Source organism: Chaetodon auriga, chromosome 6, assembly GCF_051107435.1.
Source record: "Chaetodon auriga isolate fChaAug3 chromosome 6, fChaAug3.hap1, whole genome shotgun sequence".
In the NCBI taxonomy this organism is placed as follows: domain Eukaryota; kingdom Metazoa; phylum Chordata; class Actinopteri; order Chaetodontiformes; family Chaetodontidae; genus Chaetodon; species Chaetodon auriga.
Window position 1 is genome coordinate 1,532,134 of NC_135079.1, and position 27,361 is coordinate 1,559,494.

The 27,361-nt window shown below is 47.6% G+C and overlaps 2 protein-coding genes across 5 annotated transcripts in view; one reads left to right on the plus strand and one right to left on the minus strand.

The window, feature by feature from the left end:
- Positions 1 to 27,361, minus strand: part of LOC143322538 (voltage-dependent calcium channel subunit alpha-2/delta-4-like) — a 50,891-nt gene that overhangs the window by 12,758 nt on the left and 10,772 nt on the right. For 2 of the 3 annotated variants that reach the window (XM_076733790.1, XM_076733788.1), the window contains exons 8-28: positions 27,197 to 27,347; positions 27,019 to 27,093; positions 26,354 to 26,443; positions 26,082 to 26,195; positions 25,242 to 25,320; positions 25,017 to 25,150; positions 24,224 to 24,241; positions 23,583 to 23,660; positions 22,556 to 22,636; positions 22,392 to 22,466; positions 22,067 to 22,153; positions 21,595 to 21,666; positions 20,869 to 20,930; positions 20,258 to 20,325; positions 19,833 to 19,878; positions 19,357 to 19,454; positions 19,132 to 19,222; positions 18,890 to 18,982; positions 18,593 to 18,714; positions 18,445 to 18,513; positions 2,304 to 2,365 (exon numbers count right to left, since the gene is read on the minus strand). In XM_076733790.1, coding sequence (XP_076589905.1) covers positions 2,304 to 2,365; positions 18,445 to 18,513; positions 18,593 to 18,714; positions 18,890 to 18,982; positions 19,132 to 19,222; positions 19,357 to 19,454; positions 19,833 to 19,878; positions 20,258 to 20,325; positions 20,869 to 20,930; positions 21,595 to 21,666; positions 22,067 to 22,153; positions 22,392 to 22,466; positions 22,556 to 22,636; positions 23,583 to 23,660; positions 24,224 to 24,241; positions 25,017 to 25,150; positions 25,242 to 25,320; positions 26,082 to 26,195; positions 26,354 to 26,443; positions 27,019 to 27,093; positions 27,197 to 27,347 — 1,765 coding nt within the window. The remainder of the gene's footprint in view (positions 1 to 2,303; positions 2,366 to 18,444; positions 18,514 to 18,592; positions 18,715 to 18,889; positions 18,983 to 19,131; positions 19,223 to 19,356; positions 19,455 to 19,832; positions 19,879 to 20,257; positions 20,326 to 20,868; positions 20,931 to 21,594; positions 21,667 to 22,066; positions 22,154 to 22,391; positions 22,467 to 22,555; positions 22,637 to 23,582; positions 23,661 to 24,223; positions 24,242 to 25,016; positions 25,151 to 25,241; positions 25,321 to 26,081; positions 26,196 to 26,353; positions 26,444 to 27,018; positions 27,094 to 27,196; positions 27,348 to 27,361) is intronic. The other variant, XM_076733789.1, reaches the window with a different exon arrangement.
- LOC143322540 (uncharacterized) lies at positions 7,938 to 20,678 on the plus strand. 2 transcript variants are annotated; one of them, XR_013077304.1, is made up of 5 exons: positions 7,938 to 8,399; positions 14,456 to 14,595; positions 15,081 to 15,764; positions 16,098 to 18,066; positions 18,101 to 18,154. XR_013077304.1 is itself a non-coding variant. In XM_076733792.1 (4 exons), exons 2-4 carry the CDS (start codon positions 14,550 to 14,552, stop codon positions 16,577 to 16,579), a joined length of 1,212 nt encoding a protein of 403 aa, XP_076589907.1. In that variant the 5' UTR covers positions 7,938 to 8,399; positions 14,456 to 14,549; the 3' UTR covers positions 16,580 to 20,678. The 2 variants fall into 2 exon arrangements, 1 of the variants encoding a protein (XP_076589907.1); XM_076733792.1 differs by having other exon boundaries at positions 16,098 to 20,678.

Below are 27,361 nucleotides of genomic sequence, written 5' to 3' on the forward strand. Positions count from 1 at the left end.
ACTCTGCTTCACTGAGCTGCAGGAGACGTCCACAAGGTCAAAGACCTGCAGAGAGCACGAGCGTTTGGACGCCGTCTGCCTTCTGTCACATCCGGGGACACGTTTTATAACGGGATTAAAAGTCTGCAGCCAAACTCGGATCCCCGGGAGGCTGCGACGCTCACTGCACGCCAGAAAACTGTGGGCGGATGAAAAAATTGGATGAAAATGGACAGTTTTCTGTTTTTGTTTTTTTTTTGTTTGTTTTTTTACCAGTAACAGCATGAAAATAAGTAAAATTTATCTCACAGAGGGCGCCAAAGGAAAGCTCCCATTGGTGCCTGAATGTGTTTATCGTCTGTACGGTGGTCATGTTACGACATTTCAGATCAACTTTCATCAGTCTGAGGGGAACCAATCAGGGATTGGCTGTTACACAAGCAGTAAATCTTCACTGAACGTTCAGGTAAAGTTCAGCTCTGATGAACTCTGTGTCCTTGACGTCCTGACGGCGCTGATCTGTGATGGAACGAAGAGCCAGAGAGCCCAAAACAGAGGACAAAGAGAGGACACTGTCTCAAAAGAGCGATGAGACAGGAGCAAGCCAGCTAGCCTGCTGGGCTAATGTGGCTGGCCTGCGCTAGCATGTTAGCATGCCACCACCACAGTGCTACATGCTAGCATCCCTACACAGATACAGGTATTTGGTGAGAGCAGGTGAGAAGGCTGAAGAAGAGAAAGGCCTCCAAAAAGTCTGGACTCTGAAACAAAGTCAATCATCTCCAATCAAACTTTTTCTGAAGTGTTCTTGAGTCCATATAGTAATTTCCTTTATCCAATCATGTGTTCACAAAGTGGTGAACCTCTTTGTTTGACTGAGCCTTTCCAAGCTAACATTTAGCACGTACATGTAACATGTCTGAGCACATTATCTGTTAACTTTTGGAGGGTGGGGGCCCATTTGTTTAGAACTACACCTACTGAAGTCCGTACCCAATGTTCATCTTTACTTTGGCCTCTTCAGGGTCACGTCCAGTTGCTTTACATCTTAATGGGACATTATTCTGTGCACATTCCACTTTCATCTTAATATGAAAAGTCTAAGAGACTTAATGAATACAATTAATGGGCTCTGGTCCCCACTGAAGGAAATGCTAAATTGAAAAAATGACCTCTGAATCCAGAGGATTATTACTGGACGGTCAGAGAAAATCCATTTGCTCGTCCTTGGAAACTCGTGCTCCTTCAAACTTGGTGACTCTCTTCATATTTGCGTGCTCGCTCGCTAATGAGTGGACTCCTGCCTGACTGCAGATCACGTTGCAGCTCCCACACAACAGGAAGCAGCACAGCTAATGTCATCACTTCCTTCATTTTGGACTCTCGGGCTCCCCGTAGCCTCAAAGCTCAGCTCTGTCAGGCCTTTGCATGTTAATGTCAAACTGCATGAAAGCGGCACATAAATTTATCTCCCCCATCCGAAAATGCTCTCGAGGTAAATAATGTGACCTTTATGTGATGAAGACGAGTGAGAGCAGCAAACATTCAGCACCGCAATGCTGAATGTGGGCGTTCAGGTTACGGTTGTTTGCTCAGTCAACCGCTCGCCGGTGAAACGTCACTAAAGACGTGAATCGTCTCTAAACCAGACAGAGTACGTTATTTACGTTCAGCTGTCTGATGTGAAACTGTTAACGCTGATTTAACAAGTGTTGTTTGTAGCTGTTTCTTTAAATCTATCAGCACAGATTTAAAACAATAGTTAATGTTACAACATTTCCACCACTGTCTGACTCGACTCCTTCCGACCGCAGACGCTAACAACATTTTTTGGTCAATTTCTGACATTTTTCACCCTTATGAGCAACAACTTTTGGTGCTCTACAAAAGCTCCTTGTGTTTTCTTAGTTTGATCGATTTGAGTGACTGTAAACGATGCTAAACATCTAGATTTTGAGTTTGTGTTATCGTGTTTCCTGTGCAGAAAATCACTTCCTGCCCTCCATCTGCAGTTAGCACCACAACAAAAGAGTGACGTGACGTGGCGGTTTCATTTGTACTGACAGAATATCTGACAACACAAAGAGCCACGAAGTCTTCAGCCAGCTCACGTCTTGTTTCTGAGAGATCGTTCAAGTGACGAGCTCTTGTTAGCTCTCTGTTAGCCGCTGTGTCGCTGAGATCAGGTTAATGTTTGAGGGATGAGAGTTTGTTATCAGTCAGTTACAGTGAAGGTTATCATCAGCCTCTTAGAGACAAAAGACAATGAAACGTCCCCTACAATAACATCAGGCAACATGTGTGAGAGCGAGTCCTCCGCTCACCTGCTTGGCGATGGCCCAGAACCTCTTTTCCAGCCAATCCAAGGAGAACTGCACCCCGATAGCTAAAAATAGAAAAGACACACACACACACACATTAAAGACAGATGCAGGACAAGATGGACTCTGCAGAGGCGAAGCTGAGCAGTTTGCCGTGTTTGCGGAGGACAGGAAATCAATTCGACCCTGCGTTCACCTCTGCGGTGTCCTGATGCTAATAAAGGGATGTAAACACTGATGAGCCTGCTGGTGTGCGCGCTCCCTGCAGGCTTTGTAATGGCGCCCTCATTCCCTCAGTAATACACTGAAACAGCTTTATTACTCTGATGTCTTGTCCACACGTACACGAGTATTTGTCCTTTGTCCTCAAAATAAACAAAACCAAAACCCATCAGTGAACAGTCTGTGTGAAATCAGAGGTGTGCTAACGGCCTCAAACAGCGTGTTGCTAGCTTTGGGCTTCACTCACGACCCGCCACCTGAAGGTTTGCTTGACCCCTCCCTTGAATGACAACTGCCCAATCAGAGCTTAGCATCTCTGTATCCAGAGAGTGTCTTTTTCCACCTTTCCACAACCAAACAAACAAGAGCTTATGTGTAAAGAACGGTGTGAACGGCGCTTTTATCTGCTTCAATACAAACCGCTAATCTAACCTTCATGATACCTCCAGAGTTAGCATCATTAGCAGCCCACATTATTACTCTGCAGGGTTTCAGGTGACATTAGAAAAACTTCTTTTCGTGCTAATGCTACCTGATTAGCACATTCTAGGCACCCTGACTTAAAGTCACTACCAGAGGAAATGACACACAGTCGGCCAGCTGACACCTGAGCTCCAGTTTGATCCAGTAACCGTCCACAGCGGCCCGCCACGAGGACCAGTGAGGCTCGTTTCCACTCACACCAGCATAATAACCGCAACTGTTTTTGTCACTTTGATAATGAAAACTCTTCTTCACGCAGACAGCTGGTCTGCAGCTACACACACACACACACACACACACACACACACACACACACACACACACACACACACACACACACACACTGATGAGTGATTCGAGGCGACACGTCGGGCCTCTTGTGTACTGGTGTTATTGGAAAAGCAGAGCAGCTGTAAAACCTTTTATTTCTGGTGGTTTGTGGCTGTTGAGCTTCCAGTTATTGAACCTTTCCTCGATGCTGCAGCACAGAGAACGACTGCTGTCTGTTTGGAGGAGTTTAGCGGTGAACGAGTCGAGGATATTAACTTCCTGATGTCGTTATAAGAGACTTCTCATCCTTCAGCCTGAAATAATACATTTGCTTTACTGGCAAACAAAATATTCTCTTTCTCTTTAAAGATCAGTCTGAACTTGAGGTTTGAGCTAAAAACTGGAAGCTCGGTCATTAATGATGATGATGATGTTTGAGGAGCAGAGGCGATCATTTCCTTCTATAATCAGACAGTTTATTATTGATTGCTGTTCGATGGCGCGCTCTGGAGACGCCTCAGTGGCGTCTGTGTGTGCAGTGCAGTTCTCTGCTCTCTGTGTTCAGAGTTCAGCTGTTATGAGCTGCCCTCGATGCTGAGGGAAGTGAGGAGTCCCTGTTTGCAGGCTGAGAAGCTCAACAGAGTTTTGAGTCCACAGGCTCTGTGTGACGCCGCAGAGGGAAGAAACGTGATGCTGCATTTCAGAGAGTTGTGACCTTTGTGTCCTTTAAAGCTCTTCCAGCATCGCAGCCTTGGTTCTGTGGAGCAGCCTCTCTGCAGACTCAGTGGTCTGCAGCTCTGCTCTGCCGTTTGATTTCATTTCTTTTCCCGTCAGCAGCGTCCTTATCGCCGCCCTTCAGTGCTGCAGCCGCACTGTTTCTGCTGCACACTGCAGTCTGGACAAGGACGAGTCCACGACGAGTCCACGACGGGACAAAACACATTCATCGTCCTGTTCAACATCAGTTACTCACAGATATTTAGCGGCGACAGGAGTCTCTCTGGAGCTGCATTATTACACTGTGTCGAGGGTTGAGGTCAAATCTTTTTAAGCTGCAAACACGAGACAAGCAAGCCGTGATCCAAACGGTACGAATTTCCTCAAAGTTTGGGGTTTTTGGACGGAGATGTAACACACACACACACACACACACATACACTGACCTGGACAGCTCCTCTTAACCTCTAAAATAACTGAGCTGCTCCTCCTGACTGATGGTGCTGCAGTTTGGACTCTGATGATACACACACCTGTTTTTCACCATGATGAAGCAAAATTCATCATCTGCAGTTTTTAGTTAGAAACACTCACATCAGCTAAAATCCAGCAGATACATTGGAGCTTATTTTATGGATCTGGTGTCCTGATGAATCCAAAAGTTGTTTAACGTCCTGCTGTGAGAACCTTCTGTTGGCCGGAGTCTGCAGGATAATTACTCTGGTGAAAACATAAAATGGGTGTAGTCATAAGATGAAGTGTTAGTAAAACTTAGTAAAGTTAGGTTTGGATGAAGATCAGATCAGATGAGTGTGAGTAAAGTACAGAGCTGAGGTCGGGATGAGGTTAGCCTAGCTTAGCATAAAGACTGGAAGCAGAGGGAAAATGCCAGCCTGGTCTGCCCAGGTTCAATATTACACCTACAGCACCTCGGGGTGTGTGAAGCTAACGGCAGCTAACGTAGCCTGGAGCGCGCAGCCTGCAGCAGAGACGATGGCGAGCTCACGGGTCAGAATGATGAACAGGAACAACGTTTGTTACCTAAAGCCGATAAAAGTGGTTCAGCTGAACGATGCCTCTGTCTGACAGTTAGTCAATTTAATCTAATTCACTTCTGGAGACTTTACTGGATCGAATATAGTGAGGATGATATTACCAAAGCATCTAAAGATGATGGAGCAGAAAATAAACACTTCTTACTGACAGAGGAAACGTTTATATAAACAAAAATAAACATTTAGATAATGAAGATAAACAGTTAAAGGAAGAGCAGGAGAATCGTCAACTCTAATCAATAACAATGATGTTTGCAGGGGATTAAACCAGGCTGAGGACCAACAGCAAACAACAGACCAATGACCAACAACAGACCGACAACAGACCAACAATAAACAACAGACCGACAACAGGCCGACAACAGACCAACAACAAACAACAGACTGACAACAGACTGACAACAGGCCGACAACAGGCCGACAACAGGCTGACAACAGACAACAGACCAACGACCAACAACAGACCAACAACAAACCAACAACAAACCAACAACAAACCAACGACAAACAACAGACCGACAACAAACAACATACTGACAACAGACTGACAACAGGCCAACAACAGACCAACAACAGGCCGACAACAGGACAACAACAGACCGACAACAGGCCGACAACAGGCTGACAACAGACCAACGACCAACAACAGACCAACAACAAACCAACAACAAACCAACAACAAACAACAGACCGACAACAAACAACATACTGACAACAGACTGACAACAGGCTGACAACAGGCCGACAACAGGCCGACAACAGACCGACAACAGGCTGACAACAGACCAACGACCAACAACAGACCAACGACCAACAACAGACCAACAACAAACCAACAACAAACAACAGACCGACAACAGACCGACATCAGGACAACAACAGACTGACAACAGACCAACAACAGGCCGACAACAGGACAACAGGATGACAACAGACCGACATCAGGACAACAACAGACTGACAACAGACCAACAACAGGCCGAAAACAGGCCGACAACAGACCGACAACAGGACAACAACAGACTGACAACAGGCCGACAACAGACAACAGACCAACAACAGGCCGACAACAGGACAACAGGCCGACAACAGACCAACAACAGGCCGACAACAGGACAACAGGCCGACAACAGACCGACAACAGGACGACAACAGGACAACAGGCCGACAACAGGACGACAACAGGACAACAGGCCGACAACAGACCAACAACAGGCCGACAACAGGACAACAGGCCGACAACAGGCCGACAACAGGACGACAGCAGGCTGACAACAGACTGACAACAGACCAACGACCAACAACAGACCAACAACAAACAACAGACCGACAACAGACTGACAACAGACCGACAACAGGACAACAACAGACTGACGACAGACCAACAACAGGCTGACAACAGATCAACAACAGGCCGACAACAGGCCGACAACAGACCAACAACAAACAACAGACCGACAACAGGACAACAACAGACTGACAACAGGCCGACAACAGACAACAGACCAACAACAGGCCGACAACAGACAACAGACCAACAACAGGCCGACAACAGGACAACAGGCCGACAACAGACCAACAACAGGCCGACAACAGGACAACAGGCCGACAACAGGCCGACAACAGGACGACAGCAGGCTGACAACAGACTGACAACAGACCAACGACCAACAACAGACCAACAACAAACAACAGACCGACAACAGACTGACAACAGACCGACAACAGGACAACAACAGACTGACGACAGACCAACAACAGGCTGACAACAGATCAACAACAGGCCGACAACAGGCCGACAACAGACCGACAACAGGACGACAACAGACCAACAACAAACAACAGACCGACAACAGACCAACAACAAACAGACCAACAACAGGATGACAACAGACCAACAACAGGACGACAACAGACTGACAACAGACTGACAGCAGACCGACAACAGACCAACGACCAACAACAGACCAACAACAGACCAACAGCAAACAGACCGACAACAGGATGACAACAGACCAACAACAGACCAACAACTGGACGACAACAGACTGACAACAGACCGACAACAGGCTGACAACAGACCGACAACAGACCAACAACAGGCCGAAAACAGGCTGACAACAGACCAACAACAAACAACAGACCAACGACCAACAACAAACAACAGACCGACAACAGACTGACAACAGGACGACAACAGACCAACAACAGACTGACAACAGGACGACAACAGACCAACAACAGACTGACAACAGACTGACAACAGGACGACAACAGACCAACAACAGACCAACAACAGACAATCGTTTAGTCTGAACGCAGCATCTCACATCCTGATCAAAATATGGTCAGTTTTATGATTTTGGTGACGCTCTTTGTACTTAATTACAATAAATACTTATATAAGTTTAATTTAGCCAAAAAACACCTATGGAAGCTGAAGTGGTGCAATTAAACCACCAGGTGGCAGCAAACACATTCCACTGGAGGTGGAGTCACACAGGTAGCTCCACCCTGACATCCAGCCTGCAGTGCGAGGTGCTCCACCTTATCCTCCGATAAATTAAATGTCTTATTGTCTCTCTCACGGCGTCTCTTTGTATGCAGTACTGCAAAGAAATACTACACATTACTACAGTCACGCTCTCTCTCTCTCTCTCTCTCTCCCATACAAAGTGAGTCTCTCTCTCTCATTCATTCAGAGCTCCGCCTGCAGCAGCAACACACTCTGCTGTTACTATTTCTGTCAAACTCTGCTTTAATGCAGAGGACACACTCAGTACACGTTGAGTGCTACTGCGCACACACACACACACACACACACACACACACACACACACACACACACACACCATTAGTGGCAGCTCAGCAGTGGCATGTGGCTTCTCTCTCTCTCTCTCTCTCTCTCTCTCTGTAAAACACACACACAGGCTCACTCGTCCTCAGTCGGCGGGCTGCGTGTGTGTTGGACGGAGCTCTGAGACGATCAGAGCTGAGAGAGTGGCGATGTGATGAAGAGGAGGAGGAGGACGATGACGAGCGGTGTTTGATCTGGGATAAAACTCCAGTCCAGCTCCTGTTTCTGGTTCGAAGACGTTCTCGTGTTCTGGTTTTAACGGGGAATCAAGCTGCTGGCGTTTTCAGAAGAGACCAGTTTCTGTCCTTGAAGACAAGTCTGGTTCCTTGGACTCAGATCTGAAAAACAAATCCATATTGTGCTTTTAGGAGAGAGGAGCTTCGGCCCGTGTTTGGCTCAGATTTCCAGCTTGTCTTCTGATCGCTGCAGATGAAGGAGAAGAAGAACAGTTTCTTCTTCTTCCTCTGTTTGGAGGCTGAGGCAGCAGAGCAGATGGTGAGCGGCGTGTGTGCGTGTGTGTGTGTGTGTAGATACTGAATGTACAGTAAAGTGCCTTTGAAAGTGAGTAAGAGTGTGTGTCTTGTATGTGTGTGTGTACACATATGGCCAGAAATAAGTGGACGCTCCTGTGCTCATACTTCAGTGTACTTTTGGTCTGTTTTTCCTCCGAGAAATCTCAAAGCTTTCAAATAATGAGTTCTTTCCTTTGTCACGATTAATCTGTTAATGATTTGGTTTACAAAAGGTCCATCTCTGTTTGCAAGAGCTCAAGATAATGTCTTCAAATATCTGTCCTTGTCTGAGCAAAGTTGTTTAAAAGACTTGTAACAATCAAACGTGCAGGGCAGAACGTTTGTCTCCCCCTTCTGGCAGTGGGAGTAATTACACAAACACGCTTATGACGCCACAGTCTCCGCCCTATCGCTAGGTGCTGTAGCCTCCTCCGTTGCTAGGCTTGCTCTCACCCTCAGCTCTGGCAAACCAGACGTAAAATGCATCACCACTGATGTACTGGCGCGGGAATATTACCTGACGCCACCTTGAAACACTCCCTCATTCTGCCCCACCTGGTTACAGGCTCAATCATCAAAGGGTCTGAAGTAACGACAATACTTCAAACAGTCCGTCAACAGTTGGTGCTTTTCCTTTTCCTGTTTGCTCCTGCACACAAACTTACATAAAGAAATGGTTCTCCACTTTGATGTGGAAGAACCTGATTGGCCTGCACAGAGGCCTCACCTCCACCCCACCTAACACCTTCAGGATGAACTGGTACACCAACTGTGAGGCAGAGCCGATCACCCACTTCAGCGCTGGACATCGCTGATGCTCTGGTGTCAAATCTCTGCAGCAGGTTCAACGTCTGCAGGAGAGACTGGAACCACCATCAATACTCAGAGCTGCAACACGAGGGAGGAACCTGCTGCTGTCCACATACTTTTGGCCATGTTGTGTACATGTCCATATCTGTGCTTTTAATAGAGAGAGAGTCTAAAAGCATGTGGGAGTGGGCTTGTGTGTGTGTGTTCTGGCATGCAGTCAGCGTGTGTGTGCGTGTGTGTGTGTTACGCTTGCTGTTTACTTGCTCTCTCGCTCGTCCTGCCTCAGTGTGGATGCTGCAGTGTGTTTGTGCTCTCGGCCTTTTGGACCGAACGCACAGACGCCTCGTTCTCAGGCTGTTTGGAGGAAAAGTGCAGCCGCGGGGGGTGGGGTGGGGGTGGGGAGGGCTGCCTGTCAGAGGCCATTAAGCAGCCAGCGGGACGCCACGCTAGAGCCCAGAAAACTGGAGCGATGCACTGCAGATGAAGCAGGGAACATCACATCGGCAGGACTTCAGTGACAAAATCCAAACAGCAGAGTTTTAAATCAAGATAATAATCCTCCACTTCTCCACAGCAGAACTGAGAGGAGGAAGAAGTGAACTTTAGGTCAGAGGGCTGCTGGTTTGAATCCCTGGACCGCCTGGAGAACCATGAAAAGTGTTATAAAACACAGCTGGGATGTTTTCTGAGGGGGTGCCGGTCAGTCAGCTGATCAAAGACAGGTGGAGCTGAAGTAAAATTAGATGCTGAGACTCAAACTTATTGAAGGAAAAAGCATAAAATGAAGGACAACGTGGGGGTTTCCCTTTCAGTGCCATCTTGGCAGCTAGCTGTTATGATGCATTCACTGACCAGACATGTCGTCAGCCACGATAAACAAACAAAAAACAGCATCAACAGAAAATCCACAAAGGAAAATGGGCCTCCGACACTGTTTGGTTTCAGGCTGCTAACGTAGCGTTTAGCTCAGCAGAACGTCTCTTCTGGGTTTGGCAGTCTGTTAGCGAGCACATGAGGAAAAACAGATGTGGTAACAATGACGGACAGCTGATACAGCGAATGAACACACAGTCGATCAGGCTGATCAGGGATGAAATCTGCCGTCTGTTCAGTTCCACAGAGCAGCCAGAAACACGGCAGCTGGTCAGAGCTGGACCAACAACGGCCGCTAGTAAGTGTCGTGCTGTCATCTGCTTGCTGCCTCGAGTAGCTTCACCTGTTATGAGGTGATCAGCGAGCACGAGGCGCGTCCTGTGTGTTTACTGCAGGTCTCGTGGAGGTGCTTTAAAAGAAAGTGTCGGCAGCAGATGTGCGATGATGACGCAACAGCAAAAACAGAAAACAGAGAGTGAGCATGGAGGTGGCGGCGGCGGTGGGGTATTGGACCAGTTGTTCTGACACCATCTGGACTCCCAAACAGGCGTCGGTCCTGCTCAGGGATGGAGTTTTAATCTGCTGTGTGGGTGGTGTCTAATCTGGCTGATGGTGCTTTTGACAAGCTGTTTCAGTGGAGACGAATATGGAGTGAAAGGGATCTTTGATGAGCAGAGCTGGATATTAAACTTCAACAGGAGAGGACAGAGGCAAAGACGGGAGCTCAGCCAAGTCACTGAGGTCAACTGGAGCAACAAATATCACGGCCATCAGGCGTCAGCACCAGTAACAAACACCTTTAACCAGACGTAGACCAGTGAGCAGTCAGCTGATCCTCCGCCATCTTCAAATTCTACTTTTCATTTTTCTAAAACACAAAATGTAAAATCCTAAAATTTTTCACTTTCTACATTACCGTAGAACAAACGCACCACAGAATACGACATAAACAAAAGACTCGAGTCGAGTGCTGGACGGAGTTTGAGTTTAGGCGAATGTGACGTCCTCGATCAACATGCAGCGGCGGCGGCGCTCTGTGAGGTCCTTTAAAGACACGAGTCCAAATAAAGAGACGCCAAGTAGTGCAGAGAGGAGCGAATGTTCCGGCGAACGGTGAGCTGGTGAGGAGCTCCTGATAAACACGAGGTGACACACCAGCCCCGTGTTTGGTGCTCGGCTTGCGGTGGCGAGAGCGCGGAGTGTCTTCAAGCCTTTAGATGAAGACGTCGCGGTGGACTTTGTGTTTTTATCATTCTGCAGGATTTATGTAAGGCGAGATCAAGTTTTTCTGTAAATCCTTCTGCCTGTTTCCAGAACGTGTAACATGATTCACCGTCCATCTGTTGTCACAGCCATCAGACAGCGAGCGGGGTCAGAGGTCACCCTCTCCATAAGATATTCTCGGGTCTGATAAAGGCCCTGCTCATCCTCTTACAGGCTTCTGTAGTAGAACTAATGTGACTGACAGCTGTCAGTCGACGTGCCATCCGAGTTACTGTTTTCCTTCTTGTACGATAACCTTCATAATAAAAACGATAGAGGACCTGAAACCAGCCAACACGTCCTCGTACTTTAAAGACAGGAAAGCTGTTTCAGTTGTCTGTTATATGACCTCATTTAATAAGACACACAACAAACACGGCACATATATACAAACAGCATCACAGACATCTCTAAAAGGTCCAAATTGAAATATGAATTTGTCGAATGAAGTTTTTGAGTTCATTTCTAAGCTGCCAAGTTTTGGATGGCAGTCCTCCCAAGTTCAGTATTTAGCTGTGGGCTATCAAGAGTTAGCCAATATCATGTTTCAGTTTGATGCAGGTCCTCACTACATGTTGAAATTCAGTCATGAAATGTAGCCTAGAAACAAACGTCTCTGTAGGTCGACGCAGAGAAAGGTGTCGTCAGTGCAGAGGTTTGAAGAGAAGCCTGATACTCGACCAAGTCTCAACAACCGGTTCTGTGGTCCAGCACATCTAACCAGCTGATCCGTTGAACCAACCTTGACTCATTAACATTACACACAAACTGCCAACAGGTCCAACAGAAAACAGCCTCACAAACCTCCCTGAGTGCATGTTCAGGTCTGTATTTGGTGATGACGACGAGGAAATTTCTATGTAGAAGACTGATGTAAACTGGGTTTCACACCCATGGTTCACCTGGAGTTTCTGTTGTAGTTTAACAACGTCTCGCTGCTTCGGCCTCGGTCATACCTGCATGACTGCAGGAGGTCACGTCAGGAAATGGAAACACAGAAAAGATTTTAAACAACCATTGCGGTCGTTTTTCTGGTGAGAAAAGTGTAAACCTGCAGACACTCTGAGCATCGGCGCTGACTCCAATCATCCTGCATAACATCTGTAGATCTGCTTGTGATTGTCACCTGAGAGCCAAGGCTCCACTCCTCTTTGGTCTCTCCATGACATGAGGTGACGTCAAATATTCAGTGTCACATTTGTGTCACGTTTGCCTCTTCGCCTGTTTCCTCCCTCTGCACTGTACTTCCTCCTGTTCTGTAATGTCAGTTGTGGCTTGAAGGCACTTTCCTGCGTCACGCAGACCACAGCAGAGTGACTCGTATCTTTGTGCCAACTTAACAAAAGAACGACCTGCGACAAAGGAGAGACCTTGAGGCAGCGTTTCTCTGGCTCATTATAGCAGCCGCAGACGGATGATGGAGTGACGGCACTTCTCTTTTCCTCTGCAGCTTATCTCTCATGCACACTTCCTCCCCTGCATATCTGAGCTCCCCAAAACTGCCCAAGATACCAGGAGGAGAATGGGTGAATTAAAAATGAAGGAATCATCAAAAAAGTGCCAGCGTTTTTCTTGATTGTATGTGTGAAACAATGCTGCCGCTGGAGCGTTTCTGCAGCGTGCAGGAGCTGCGAGTGGGTGTTTGTTCAGAAGACACAAGTTGGCATTGACTTTTCCTCCGGTGTTGGTGTTGCTGGATGAAAACGCAGAGGATTATTTCACTTCATCATGAAGCTCCTTGTGTGTTCTCTGAGCGAGCGAGAGGCAGAGAATGAAAAGGATTGAGGACAAGCGACACGCTGTGAATTACAGCACATCTCCGGCCTGTAGCACTGAGGATCGGCTCTGCCTGAGACTAAGCTGTTGATGCTTTTTAATCAGTGCACATGAAATATTCCACTTAATCTCGTACAGGGAGTTGTGCTCTTCATGGCGGCTGAGAGGTTTGACAAACAGGTTCATGTGAAGAAAATCCTCAGTTTGAGTCCTCGGAGCAGATGCAAGGTGCAAAGCAGGAAGTGTGAACGAGCAGATTTTTCCTTTGCTAACAACGAGATGAATGAACGTCGAGACTGAAAGAGAGCAAAGTAAATCTACACCAAGCTCACAAGGATTATCTCTCACAGCGCAGGAGTGAAGGAGGCAAAGCTGTGTTTATGTCGCACTCTTTAAAACACATGCTTACAAAGTGCTGCACAAACATAAGATAAAAAAAACAAGAAAAAATACGGTGAAATAGAAAACAGAGCACGATGAGAAACAGACCAAACAACAAGTGGAAGGAGTCACTTCAGCCGCCCATTTTTTCCTTTCAGTGTTCGCTGACTGACAGCTGAGCACTTCAGGGCTTGGATGAACATGAAACTCTCCTGGTTTTAATCACCAGCACAAACAAAACCCAGTTAGAAAATGTCTGTTTTGATTTTAATGAAGAGTCAAAAGTACAAGCCTGCGGACGTAAAAGCTGATTGGAAACATCCAAACGATCTCCGCTGACAGCGAGCTGAAGATCACATTTTGTAGAAACCTGGTAAAACATTTAGTGGTTTAAATGAATGAACTGTCAGATTCTGCACCTCTGACTGATGTCTTTACTGGAGCGAAACGATAAATCAGCGAGTGAATGGGCGAAATGTCAGATACAGCAATGACGGATACAGCAAAAGCCGTTCAGCCAAAGTCTCTTCATGGCATCGTTTATCAATCAGAGATATTTTCCTCTGTGAACGTCCTCCTCCCTCAACATGTTCTCATCCCAGGTCATCAAACAGCAACGCTGATGGCTGACTTTTGCTTTCACGCGGGACATGAACCCTGGTCTCCGGGGCGAAGGACTTTTCTTTTCTACTGTGTCGGGTGGAGCAGTTGCTATGAGTGTCTGCAGAGGGTTTACGGTCAGTCACTGAGGCTGACGGGCTTCGTGATGTTCAGAGCCAACACTCGTCGATTGTTGAATGTGTATCTAAACGAGTGAGAAAATGCCATGAAAAACTTTCAAATGTCAATTTAGAGGGAAGGAAATATATGCTTTCACTTCATAGCTCTGTATCTCCTGGAGTAACATCTCCTCTGTCTTCATTTTCTTGTCTCCAGGACATTCTCCTCAGCTGAATGTTGGTATGAACCAGCAAACAGTGAACACAGCCGGATGAGAGCTTAAATCTGCAGCGGAGTCGATGTGACAGACATGAAGAACCCGGACCAGTATGGACGACGTCACCTGGAGAGTCTGGGTGAGTCCGGACAGACGCTTTATGCTTGATGTTCATGCTTTTAGTTGAGGGCTGGATCATATGTTAACACCTGACAGGTGTTAAGGTGTTGAAGCAGACCATTTTCTGAAGGTTTCGCTGGTGTTGCAGTGTTGTTCTGACAAATCTCTCAATACAGTTTGTAGAAAAATCTCATCAAAACTTCAGAGAACAAGATTTTTGGGGAGATCTGAAGCAGAAATTTGACTGTTGAAAATGAATATTCCCAGAAACAGAACATTCAAATTCCAGTTCTGTATCTTGGAACTTTTGTGCTTCTACCAACTTCAATGAAAAGCCGCGTTCAGGCAAACAGAAGGGAGCTCAGGTCAATGGACCAGAGGTGGTACAAACAACGGTCAATGGTCAGGTGCCAGTGCCAGGTGACAGCTGATTAAAATGTCTTTGTACAGCGCTGAGTTCTGGCAGTCAATAATGTTGTTCTGTTTGTTCCTCACGTCCTTCAGTCTGTGCAGCCCTGTCCAGTCTGGTGTTGGTTCTACTGGACCTGCTGGGCTCGGTCCACGGCTGTCCAGGTGTCTGCAGCTGCTACGGTAACACCACTGACTGCTCTGCTGCTGGCCTTCTCTCTCTGACGCCCATCCTAGCACTTCTGGACCAGGACTCTCTGATCCTCCGCCTACCCCAGAACAACCTCTCCTCTTTGGGCACAACTGAGCTGTCCAACCTGAGCAGCCTGGAGCTCCTGGATCTTTCCCAGAACCAGTTTTCCACCCTGCAGTCTGGAGCTTTCTCAAGCCTTGGCGGCCTACGCTGGCTCAACCTCTCTGCTAACTACCTCGGGGTGCGCCTGGCAACCTCTGACCCCTATAACAACACAGAGGTCCTCCAGGGCTTGAACGGAAGTCAAGGGAGTATTGGCCTGAGCAAGGAGGTTTTCAAGGGACTGTGGCGGCTGCGAGGCCTCGACCTGTCCTCCAATGGCCTCCTGTGGCTGCCCAAGGGCCTGCTGGATGCGCTTCCAAGACTAGCCTGGCTGTCCCTGGCCAGCAACCGGCTGGTGGCCCTAGACAGAGTCACCTTCGAGCCCTTGGTGGGACTACAGCAGCTCCAGCTGGCAGGGAATCCCTGGGAGTGTGACTGCAAGCTGAGGGACTTCAAGCACTGGATGGAGTGGCTGATTTACAGGGGTGAGCAGAGCTGTTAGCAGGCCTCTCCAAATCTCAAATACTGGGAAGTTGATAGTTTTGGCAGTGGGCTTGCAGTGCTTTAAGACCTTACCGGAGCGAATCACTTTGTATTTTCAGTCAGTACTTCAAAAGCTGTCTAATCGAAGCAATTAATCTCCGCTCCGCAGGATGGATGTATGCTGAGCAAAGACATCTAAGAATATAATGACCTCCATCTCTCTCAATCCTCCCCTGTCTCTCCCTGTTTCTGTCCTCCCCCTTTCCTCTGCCTCATCTTTTCTCTCCCTGATCTTCCCCTTCTTTTTTTGTCTCCCCTCCCTGTCTGTTTTATAGATGGGCAGGTAGATGCGATGCAGTGCAGTCTCCCGGGGGATTTGAAGGGCAGGGACATCCGCAGCGTGCCAGCAGAGATGTTCAGCTACTGCCTGCAGAGTCCGACCAAGGAGGGTGCGTCAGGTTACGCCACCCGGCCTCCCTGCCCGCCCGGCCGGGTCAGCAGCACAGATGAATGCGTCCGCCAGCGCTACCGGCCCGTCAGCGTCCGCCGAGCGCACGGCACGCAGATCGTTGCAGGTGTGATTTGTGGCACGGTGTGCGTCATGATGGTGGTTGCGGCAACTTACGGCTGTGTCTACGCCTCACTGATGGCGCGGTACCAGAGGGAGATGAAGAACCGCGGCCAGCCTCTGATGGCCGAGTCCGGAGCCGAGACAGACCAGGAGGACGGACAAATGTCCTCTCCCAACTCGCCTGAAGAGACGCCGCCCAAAGAGACCTGCGGCATTGTGCACGGGTATCGAATCAGCAGCTTCTGACCTACTGCTTATTACTGATTTCAGAGCCTTCCAGGACGCTCTGGCTGCTTCTGCTCCTCAGCTCTCATCACTGATGAGACAACGTCTGGAGAGAGAAACCCTGCAGCTCTGTGATTGTGCTGAAAATCTCTGGGCGGGGACTGATTGTGCAGCTAATAGAGCGGACTAGATTCAGTGAAACTGGAATGCTGCAGCACTTCTTCTAATGTATGGATGCTCTGTGAATTGTTATTCCCTGCGCTGCATCTCTCAGCCAGCTCTTAAACTCCTCTGAAGCTGCTGTTTGGCACTTCCGCACCTTGACTTCCCTTCATTTGTGTTTTGTTTCTTCTTTAGGAATACGACACTCCCTTTTTGTTCGAGCTCTCCGTGTTTGTATCTGAGCCCAACAAGCACAAGCTCCAAAAGTACAAAAGTACAAATGTGTGTGAATCTGTGAAGAGTGACATTTTTCCTGCTGTTTGCTGCACAAACTCTCTCGCCTTTTTCTTGATCAGTTACGTATATTTCATCTTTAACACTTTGAGAAGTAGTTCTTCCTGGTACCTCTGTTAGGTGAACCCCTGTTAAATTCCCTCCAAATAAGACATACTTTAAACCACGTCAGAGTCCTGCTGCTGTCAGGAAAATGCTGCTTTAAGCGTCATCACTGAGGTAAACTGCATTCAAACAATATTAGAGCTGTACTGCCACCTAGAGGGCAAGCTTTGAGCTACAACGGCTTTCAAACCAGCACAAATAAACTCTCGAGCTCTGACAAACATACAATTACTCCCAGCGTAGCAAAGTGTGAGATACTGACTGAAAGTGTGTGAGGCTCTCAGCCCACATAAACTGGAACTTCCACTTATTTTGTCCATATTGTCTGTGATAAGCACATGAAACATGAAACCCAACTCAAGGACTGTTAATCATGCTGAAGATAATAAACTCTATATTTATCTAAATTGTTTTCTCTTCCTAAAAACACCACAGAACAAGGACTCAGCACAGCTGGCATGACGGCTGATTCGGTTCCAAATCCTAAACCAGATGATGCAACAACAGCCAGAACAGCACATTCATCAAACCATTAAAAAGGGCCAGAGTCAAACGAACCGCAAGGCAATTCAAAGGTTCGACATTTGAGGCAAACAGCACGACCGTCTTTTTCTCAGCTTCATGTCGAGTCCTGCTGAAACTCTGTCCTGACAGGCAGATCTGAGGACGACCGATAAACTCCACCCGTCACAGTAACATCACAGTCTCTGCAGGGATCAGCATCAACGCACTGAAACTCAGGGGCTTCGTTAGCAAGCAAGATCATCGTGGTTATTCGGTGAACGCAGCATCTGCTGTGTGTCAGGAATCACTTTGAAATGATCCAATTACTGAGTCCTTGACCTCTGAAACTACGGGCTCCTCGACTAATCAACCAAACATTTGTGTAATAAAGGAAACATCTCCTGTAGCTCCTCCTGACAGGCTGCTGAAGTCAAGCTTTACACGTGTGCTCAGGTTTCTGCAGCACTCACAGTTAAGACTTTTCAATACCACATAAGATGCAATAAAATACCAGTTTCACACTCACAGATGAAAGTTTGTACGAAACTGAATGGATTGACTAAAAACAAGTGACTGAGTTCATCTGTTTTTACTAAAATCCTCATGAGCTGATGAGCTTCCTGCTCAGGTCTGCTGGTTCTGACTGAAACACAATCCACAGTCACAACCACCTTTTCTCAGGCTTTGTGATCGTCTATGCACCACCCAGCAGTGATCATAAACAGCCAACATGTCTCACAGATGAGATGCAGAGACATTTCACTGTCCCATTTTCAAAGGGGTCCCAGCTTGAGCGTCGAGTGTTTTGAATGAGGACTCACCTCCAGCCATGGCCGTCTTCCCTTCGGACGACACCGTCACTGCAGTCGTGGCCACCATGAACTTCACTCCTGTGGACACAAGAGTTCACTCAGAATCAGCTGATTCCAGAGACTTGAAAGGAATGAAGTTCACGGGCTGAAGACGGACCTTTGTCGTTGATGGGGAAGTAGTAGAAGCTCCCAGGAGTGTTTTCCACGGCCAGGCGGTACCACAGAGGGAAGTGATCGATGGTGAACAGGTTGTCTTTGTCAGCTGGAGTCAGAAACCGTCTGTCGGGAGGAAACTCAGCTTTACTTTGAAACCTTCTGCAGTGTTTCAATAACAATGACGATGATGATGATGATGATGATAAAGCAGATGAAGGCAGACTGCCTGTGTTTGTCCAACATGCTGCTTCTTGTCTTTGGTTCTGGTTCACGTTCAGCAGATCTTCTCTACTCTTACTTTGCCACTCTGCTCTCCACTCCTGCGTATCTCATGATCCTCATCAGGCCGGCACGAGTGCCGAGGAAGGCCGTCTCAACACCTGGCTCCACCCTGCACGCACGCACACGCACGCACACACACGCACACACAAACAGAAAACTGTTGTTACATCTATTCATGTATTTCTGGGTGAACTGGCCCTTTAATGCTCCACATATCCAATGATAAAAGGTAAACGTGCTGAGTGTCTCAGCTCTCACCTGTCATTCAGCATCAGGGCGTTCCAGTAGGCCTCCAGCGGCGCCGTCACCACGGCGTCAAACAGCGTCTGCTGCAGCAACACCTCGTCACCTAGGCAACACACAGACGGGGTCAAACCGAGGTGACGAATCAGGAACTTCTTTAAGTTGAGATCTAGTTTAATGAACTCATTATTAAAGTGGACGGAGGACAAAGTGTCCAGGCTCATCGTTTCAGCGTCTTACACTCGAGGTCGGGCTCCTTCCCCAGCAGGTAGCGGATGGCGGCCTGAAGCTGAGTGTATTTTCGGTGGCCGGGGTCGATGTCCGTCTCGCAGTAAGTCCTGAGGACGACATGTTTATTGAAGCAGGACGAACAGCTGCTGGGAGCTCAGTGCTTTCAGATGATCGTAGAGACGGAACCATTTGATATACGAGAAGATTTTATGGAGAAAGACTTTAATCGTATAAATCCTGACTTCTACTTTTCACACAAAGCTCTAATCCTCTTTCACTCCATCACCTCTGATAACACATGAAACACCGACACACCTTCTGCTTCTCCTGCCGACCAATCCTCACTCACCTTGTCATCAAACATCTCATTATTTGTCGCCTGCTGATCTACTGGAGTCATTCTGTGTCGTCTGCACATGTTAACTGATTAAAGGTTGAACTGCTTCACGAAACCTTCTGCTTGAATATCGCTCATGTTTACATACCACTCGGAGGCGATGCTGAGGTCTGGGGAGGTGAGATCATGCAGGCCTGCAGAGGAGGACACCAACACTTCAGGGAGAATTTCACTGCTGGATCAAGGCGGTCATTTCATAAAACTGGGCGAAATGACCATTAATTACAATAAGCTTTCAGTGTGTTCCACCAGCACACACACACACACACACACACACACACACACACACACACACACACACACACACACACACACACACACACGGCTGCTTCACAGACAAGAAACTGAAGGAATAAACATGTTCTAAATATATTTCTATCTGCTCTAAAAGTGAAAAAAAGAAAAAACCCCAAAAGTTTTGCCCATATTTCTCAGGAAACAGGAAGTAGTTTAGATGGATATTCCCGGGAATTTCCCATAGTCTCTGCTGCAGGGGATTGTGGGAAATCGTACCTTCCTCCACAGAGACATTTCCCACGAACATCAGCCGTCCGTGACCCCTCGTCAGCACCATGCCGAAGCTGCAGAGACACAGACAGGTGAGACGGTGACGCCTCTGACTGGACCTGGACTTTAAACGACATGCAGCGTAACATGCTGCCCTCTAGTGGATGAAACACACAGATACAACTGGACAGGCCAACAGCGAGGACAAACACCAGTGAGACAGTTGTGTCTCTGGAGGGATGGATGGCATGTTATTTTACCGCCACAGAAATCATCATATTCATCAGTTCTGCCCCACAGGTTGGTCTGCTGTTTCAATACATTCTGCTCATCTGCAGCCTGAATGCTGCTTTGCTTCAAAAGATGAGCCAATCACATTTCAGTTTTTATTAGACACACAGGCTGTTTAATGTTGAATATGGACAGAAAACACCAGAGTCATAGTTCTACGTTGTAGATTTGTATAAACTAATAAAGATCCTTCTGTAAATGACGTTTTTTGTGTCTCTGGTCTTCGACAGGCTCAGTTCACAGACAGAAGACAAACATCAGTTTAGTGTCTTTAAAAGCACCTTTTAAGCTGTTTGAAAGGCTTGAGGACAAAACAGCTGGCTTACCTGAAAGGTGTCTCATCGATGTTTGTGTAGAAGTAATCATTGGTGAGGTACAGAGGACGTTTCTGTTGGAGGAGAAAGGGACCACGTTCAGATCATCGGTCACTGTCGAACATCTTAGCGGTTCGTCAAAAATGAAGCGTCAGAGTTAATCAAACATCCAGGAAACATAAGGAGAAGTTAATGTGGCTGTGACTCATCTTTAGATCGCTGACTCACCTCTGTTAGCCTGAACTGTTAGCTCGCCGACTAGCCAGCGGTTTAATAAGTGCTGATGCTAATGATGATATGCTAATGCTAGCCTCTGGTACCTAATTTAACAAGTGCGCTGAACAGCTGACAGCTGAACAGTTTTTATGGTTTCCTAACAGAGATCAGTCACATTCATACAAACTGTGACCAATCAGATGAAGACCAATCAGGAAGAGTTCTTCCTCTTCCTGGAAACAAACAGCCGGGAATCAACATTAACAAAACATCACATCATCTCCTGAGCTGGAGGCAGCTCTGTCCTAACATTTAGTAATGCACAAACCAGAAGCTTAGATGACATCACTTCCTGTGAGGTACAGCCAGAGCAATGCAGGCGGCAAACAGACAGCGTTTATTCACACTTACTCTACTTCATTAAAGTCCAGGATCGTCCCGTCCAAACGGCACGTGAAGATAAAAACTGCTCATCACAGAAACAAAAGGTTTATTCATGTAAGAACAGACGGATCCACTCACTCCTTTATCCACCGAGGCTCTGATGTTCAGGCTGATGCTGCCGGTCTCTCCCTTCACCATGGCCGTTCTCAGCTGGAGGACCAGAGGAAACCAACAAGTTTAACACAAAGTCAAATCTGTGTCCTCCTCTTTCGTTCCTGGAACCTTGCGTCTACCCGCTCAGGTCTGACAGCGTTAGACTTTAAAACTAGACTAAAATATGTGGAAGGTTTCGTTCCAAAAGCAGCGTCCCAAACTGGACAGCAGCTGCTGTCTGTGTCAGAGGATGAGCTTGGGTCGGGCTGGGTTAATACTGGGTTTAGGTTAAACCACGGAGGGTGGAATCGAGGGCATCTGGACTTTGTAGAGGCTTGAAAACGTTTTGTGTCTCATCAAAGACTTTTCTTCAGGTCTCGTAACTGTGTGTGTGTGTGTGTGTGTGTGTGTGTGTGTGTGTGTGTGTGTGTGTGTGTGTGTGCGTGTGTGTGGTTACCTTCTCCTCTGTATCCTCCCACTCCACCTCAGACAGATCCACACTGTTGTAGTTTGGCTTGGGCTTCAGTTTCTTTCCATCCTTATACTGTAGGACAGAGGACACACTGTAACTGTGTGTGTGTGTGTGTGTGTGTGTGTGTGTGCATCAGTAGTGAAATACTGTATAACTGTCCTTATAAATACTTAATAGCGCGTCCCCTCAGCATACCCTTCAGGACGTCTGCCACACTGTAATAGTGCTTCTTTAAATAGAGATCCAGTTAATCAGAGCTGCTGCGGCTTCGAGCTAAAATCTCTTTTCTGCACCAATGAAACGGACTCACCAGAGGTCGAAGGTCAGGGTGAGCCAGGATGTAGCCGTTGTTGGTGATGAGGAAGGCGTAGCCGTGAGCTCCCAGCTGTGAACACATTTAGGAACATTTAAAGCTTTTATTGTGAAATCCGTCGTCTCGTCCTTTAGCCTGGCTCCCTGCGGACCTCAGCTCACCATGTATCTGGGCGCCAGCTTCATCACCTCCATCAGCGGAATGTCAGAGCCGACCACGCCCAGCAGGATCCCGTGGGACAGCTGGAGAGACGGGCATCAGAGAACTGCTTCGTTACACACAGCTCAGTTTAGTTTTTGTGACGTGAAGCAGTTTAAAATGTGAACTTCTGCAGTTCGTCACTGTTTCTGGTGGGTTTTTCTGCGTATGATTGTTAATGTCGCTCTAAAACAGCAGCTCTAGAGAGGAAGCCTGTCATCATGCTAACATGTTAACATGGATGTTAGCAGTCAGCGTCATAACATGCTGACTGTTAACACACACGCTGTGGCTGCTTCTGTATCACCAATGTGAACTGCTGATCAAACATGGGCAAAGTATTCAGTCTGGAATCTGGACTCGGTTGCACTCCTGCATCAGTAAATCAGACTCTTTGTAATCTATTTGTCCGCCGATGTTAAAGGGAGGAAACCGGCGAGCTGTTCTCATGTGTCGATGCTTTTAATGACACAAACAGGAGAGAGAGAAATCATTGATGAAGTTAAAACTATCTGATAATTTTGTAAAATTCAACTTCCTTCAGTCTGAAATCAACTGACTTTCTTACAAACATTTTCTTTGACATTTGTTTACATTAGTTTACATGTTAACATTCACCATAAATCACACAGCTAGATGCTAATGTTAGCTCGTTGAAATATGTTCACCTTGCATGTAATTTAGCATGTTTGCGAGTTTTACACAGTGGGTGAGGCTCACAGAAGTGGAGGCATTAGTTCTGGAGGTCATGAAGTGTTGGACAAACGTTGAAGAGGTTTGCTCGTCATTCAGATTCATCGTCCGGACTCAGGAATGTTTAAAAATCTGATCTGATATTTCAACCTGGACCAGTGAAGGACCAAAGCTATCATCAGGAACAGCTGCTCTCCGCTGGCAGAACATCTGGGTTCATGTGACAGATTGTACACAGTGTACAAGTACACGCTGTACTTCACTGTGAGATGAGCGAGCGTCTGAGCGGACACTGACCGTCTCCTTCTTCTTGCTGAAGACCGGCATGGCCACCGAGGTCATCAGCAGCAGACTCTGAGCTTTGGTGGTGAAGAGCTGAGAAACATCGAGAAAACACTGTCGTTACTTTCATCAACACAAAGACGGATCCAAGAAGAGATTCTTAAAGATGGCCGGACATTTGAAATGACGGCGCTCATCGTGATATAAATCACATGCTGTCTACTCTGAACTCAGACGTAACCTTTTGTTTACGGTGACAGTGTGCAGCTCTGAGGCTGAACTCCAGGGGGCACTGTGCCTCACTGCAGTACCCTGGTGGTAAAAGTACATCAGTCACTACAGTCTAAACTGGTGGTTCTCAACATGCGGGCCATGACACTCTGGGAGGTCCTGAAATAATTTGGAGGGGGTCATTAATATGCGTTCAGTCAAGTCTTATGAAGCAAATGAAAAGTGAAGAGAGAGTTTGGGAAAACTAAGAAAGAACTTCAGAGGTTTGTGAAACGTGTTCTCAACATTCTCCTCAAATCTGAGGCAAAAACAAGTAAAACTAAGAGCAGAAACGTTTATTTCACTGATAAACACACACTGAAGGAACACGTGAAGAAGAACAGACGGCTCGTCTAAAACTACGACTTCTTCTTCTTCTTCTTTACCTCTTTGGTGTTGGGAAGCTGCCAGAGCGATGGAGGGAAAGGCCCAGAGGATCATGGGAGAATGAGCCAAAACACAGGGAAGAAGCAGACAGACAGATGAAGGTGAAGTGACAGTGACGATGATGATGAAAATGATGAAGATGAAGACGACCACTGTACTTAAAGGAGCAGTTCAAAGGTTTTATTACATCATATCTGACCTGATTAAAGCTTGGTTTAGGCTCCGGCGTCGCGGCGACGCCGTACCTACGGCGTACACCCTACGCCGTCACTGAGCATTCGTAGTTCTGCATCGAGGGAACGCGTTGCTCCGCAATTCACTGCCAAGCCGCTAGGGGGGTGCGGCTGTGTCTTTGTATGGTTTCGGGGGCTCTTGCTGCCGCGAAGAGGAGTTGTAGAGGTGGTCGTACTTGCGTACCTCCTCAATAATTCTTTCTTCGGCTTGGTCCAGTTTTTCTTGTAGCTCTCACACAGAAACTTTGAAAATGGCGGTGTTGTTGTGCTGCGCCCATAGGGCTGCGACTGAACCGAAAATTACGTTCTGAACGGACCAATCACAGTCCTCGACGTTCACGTCACTACGCGTCGACGCGACGCGTAGTCAGGATTTTTTGGAGGCGCGCGTCAGGCTACGGCGTAGGGTCCGCGTAGGGGTCTGCGTCGACGGCGTAGGTACGGCGTCGCCGCGACGCAGAAGCCTAAACCAAGCTTAACGAAGCTGCTTCAAATAAGAGCCCCTCTTATAATTAATGAACTGCTCCTTCAAGCTCTCTGATTGGCTGGCTCGGCTCACCACCGTGTCCATGTAGGCCTCTGTCCAGATGATGTCATGGTCGTGGTTGATCACCATTGGTCGGCTGAGCACGTGCAGGTACTCCATGACGTTCTCCTGCACGTCGGCCAGCGTGGAGATGTGTGTGTAGTAACCTGAGAAAACACACAAACACAGTGTGTGGCTGCATGCGCTGAACACACACCCTCGCTCGCACACATGTGCACACACTCACACGCCGCTGACCTTTGTTGTTGCAGGCGATCCACTTGGTGTTTTGAGCGAAGGTCATCTCTCTGCCGATCAGGTAGGTGAAGACTCGCACCTGAGCAGAGAAGCACAGCTGTGGACACCTGTGGACACCTGTGGACACCTGTGGACACCTGTGGTGCTTCCTGCTGTGGCTGAATATTTTCTCGTGGTCTGAAATTGCTTTCTGTATTTCATTTCATTTTTTGTGGAACTTCATAACTGAAGTTTGGTTGAAAGCTGACAAACACTGATCAGGAAACTGTGCACACTAGCATCCTGTTAGCTTCAGCTCCACTTCCTCCTCCTCCTTCATGCTATTGGCTGTTGAATTTATTTAATGTTGTGAGTCGGTTTGTTAATTTGGCCTGATGCTACATCGAAGCTTCAAAGCTTAAAGCCGCTGATGACGACATCTTTGTTTAACACTGATATCTTTTTTTGATGCTGTGACTGGATGTAAACTAAGGAAACCTCGCGCTCTGGACTTCCCTCCAGATTCTGTCTCTCTGGCCGTTCTCACAGTTTGAGCCTCGATGGTCTTTCACTGCTGCTCTGACAGCTGTTACTGTACGCAGCATCATTAAAGAAGAATGTGTTGGTGAGGGACTCGTCCAGGTGTTTGTGACATTATTCCAACTGAACGCTGCACACAGCTGAACTGTGAAGTGAGCTGGATGAGTAACGACTGCACTTTATGACACCATCAACACAAACATACAGTCAGGCTCATCACACGGTTATTTGACTGGAGAGTGGGGGTGGGGTTTTCAGAGGGATCCCAGAGCAGCTGAGGGGGATCAGGTCTGTGTTTCTGGCCTCAGGCCTGGTCCTCACCCTGCGCTCGGGCCAGTTGAACTCCTCAAAGACAGACTCAAAGTCCTCCATGGCTCCGTCTGTGATCAGCATGATGGCCTGGTTACACATGCTGCCCTGACCGTTCGCCCTCGCCTACACACACAAACACACACACACACACACACACACACACACACACACACACACACACACACACACACACACACACACACACACACACCATCGTTTAATGAGGAGCTTGGTTTCATCCTGTGCCGTCAGTCTCTGACTGATCATGAAGGGACACAAACCTCATTGAGGATTTTGAAGGACTCCTTCATCGCGTTCTTGATCTTTGCTTCTCCTTTAACATGCAGGTTCTCCACCAGCTGCTTAAAGTGCTGCGAGACAGACAGAGACAATTAAGACGGACAGAGAGATGGACAGAAAGAGAGACGTTATCAGCAGATTGTACTGTGATGCCACGAAGTTTGATTGTCCTCCACACAGAGTGAGAGGAGGTGAATGGAATCTATGAAGATCAGCAGCAGTGTCTCTGTCCACAAACGGTGTCCTGGTCACTGTGGACAGTCCCACACCTCACTGTGACTGTCTCTATTGGGACTGTTGACGCTGTTGTTGGTGAACGGACCTTTAAATTGAGTCTAAAACAAAGTCTGAACGCAGCCATTTAAAGACAAAACATCCACGCGGTCCACAGTTGTCCTCACTGTGAAGGTCTGAAACCCACACCGGTCCTCACAAAGATAACAGATCAGCATAAAAGAAACACAGAGCTCCAGGTGGACTCACTGTGGTTTCTGATGCCGCTCAGGGAAGCAGGCCAAGAGGTCGATCTGAAGATGACGTCGAGGGTATTCCTCTGTGTGTGTGTGTGTGTGTGTGTGTGTGTGTGTTGGCTGCTAAGACGCCTCGTCAGCTCTTTAAGCCTCCATGAAGCAGATAATTGTCTTACCTCTCTGTTGTCCAAGTCGGCCTGGACCAGAGTTCCTTTGAAGCACGGCTCCACGTAGCGGACGTAGTCGGTGTACTGCAGACAGGAGGAGACAGGTTCACTTCCTGAAGTGAAGGATCTGAATTCTTCATGAAGCGCTGATGTACTGCTGTGTGTGTGTGCGTGTGTGTGATCTCACAGCGATGACGTTGACAAAGTCGTTCTCTCCCAGTGTGTCCAGGATGGTGTTGATGGTGTGTTTGGCGATGGTCATCTTCAGCCCCTTCATGCTGCCGCTGATGTCCACCATGATGATGATGTCTTTGGGGGACGTGGCCGCCTGGATGTACCTGAACGCAGCATG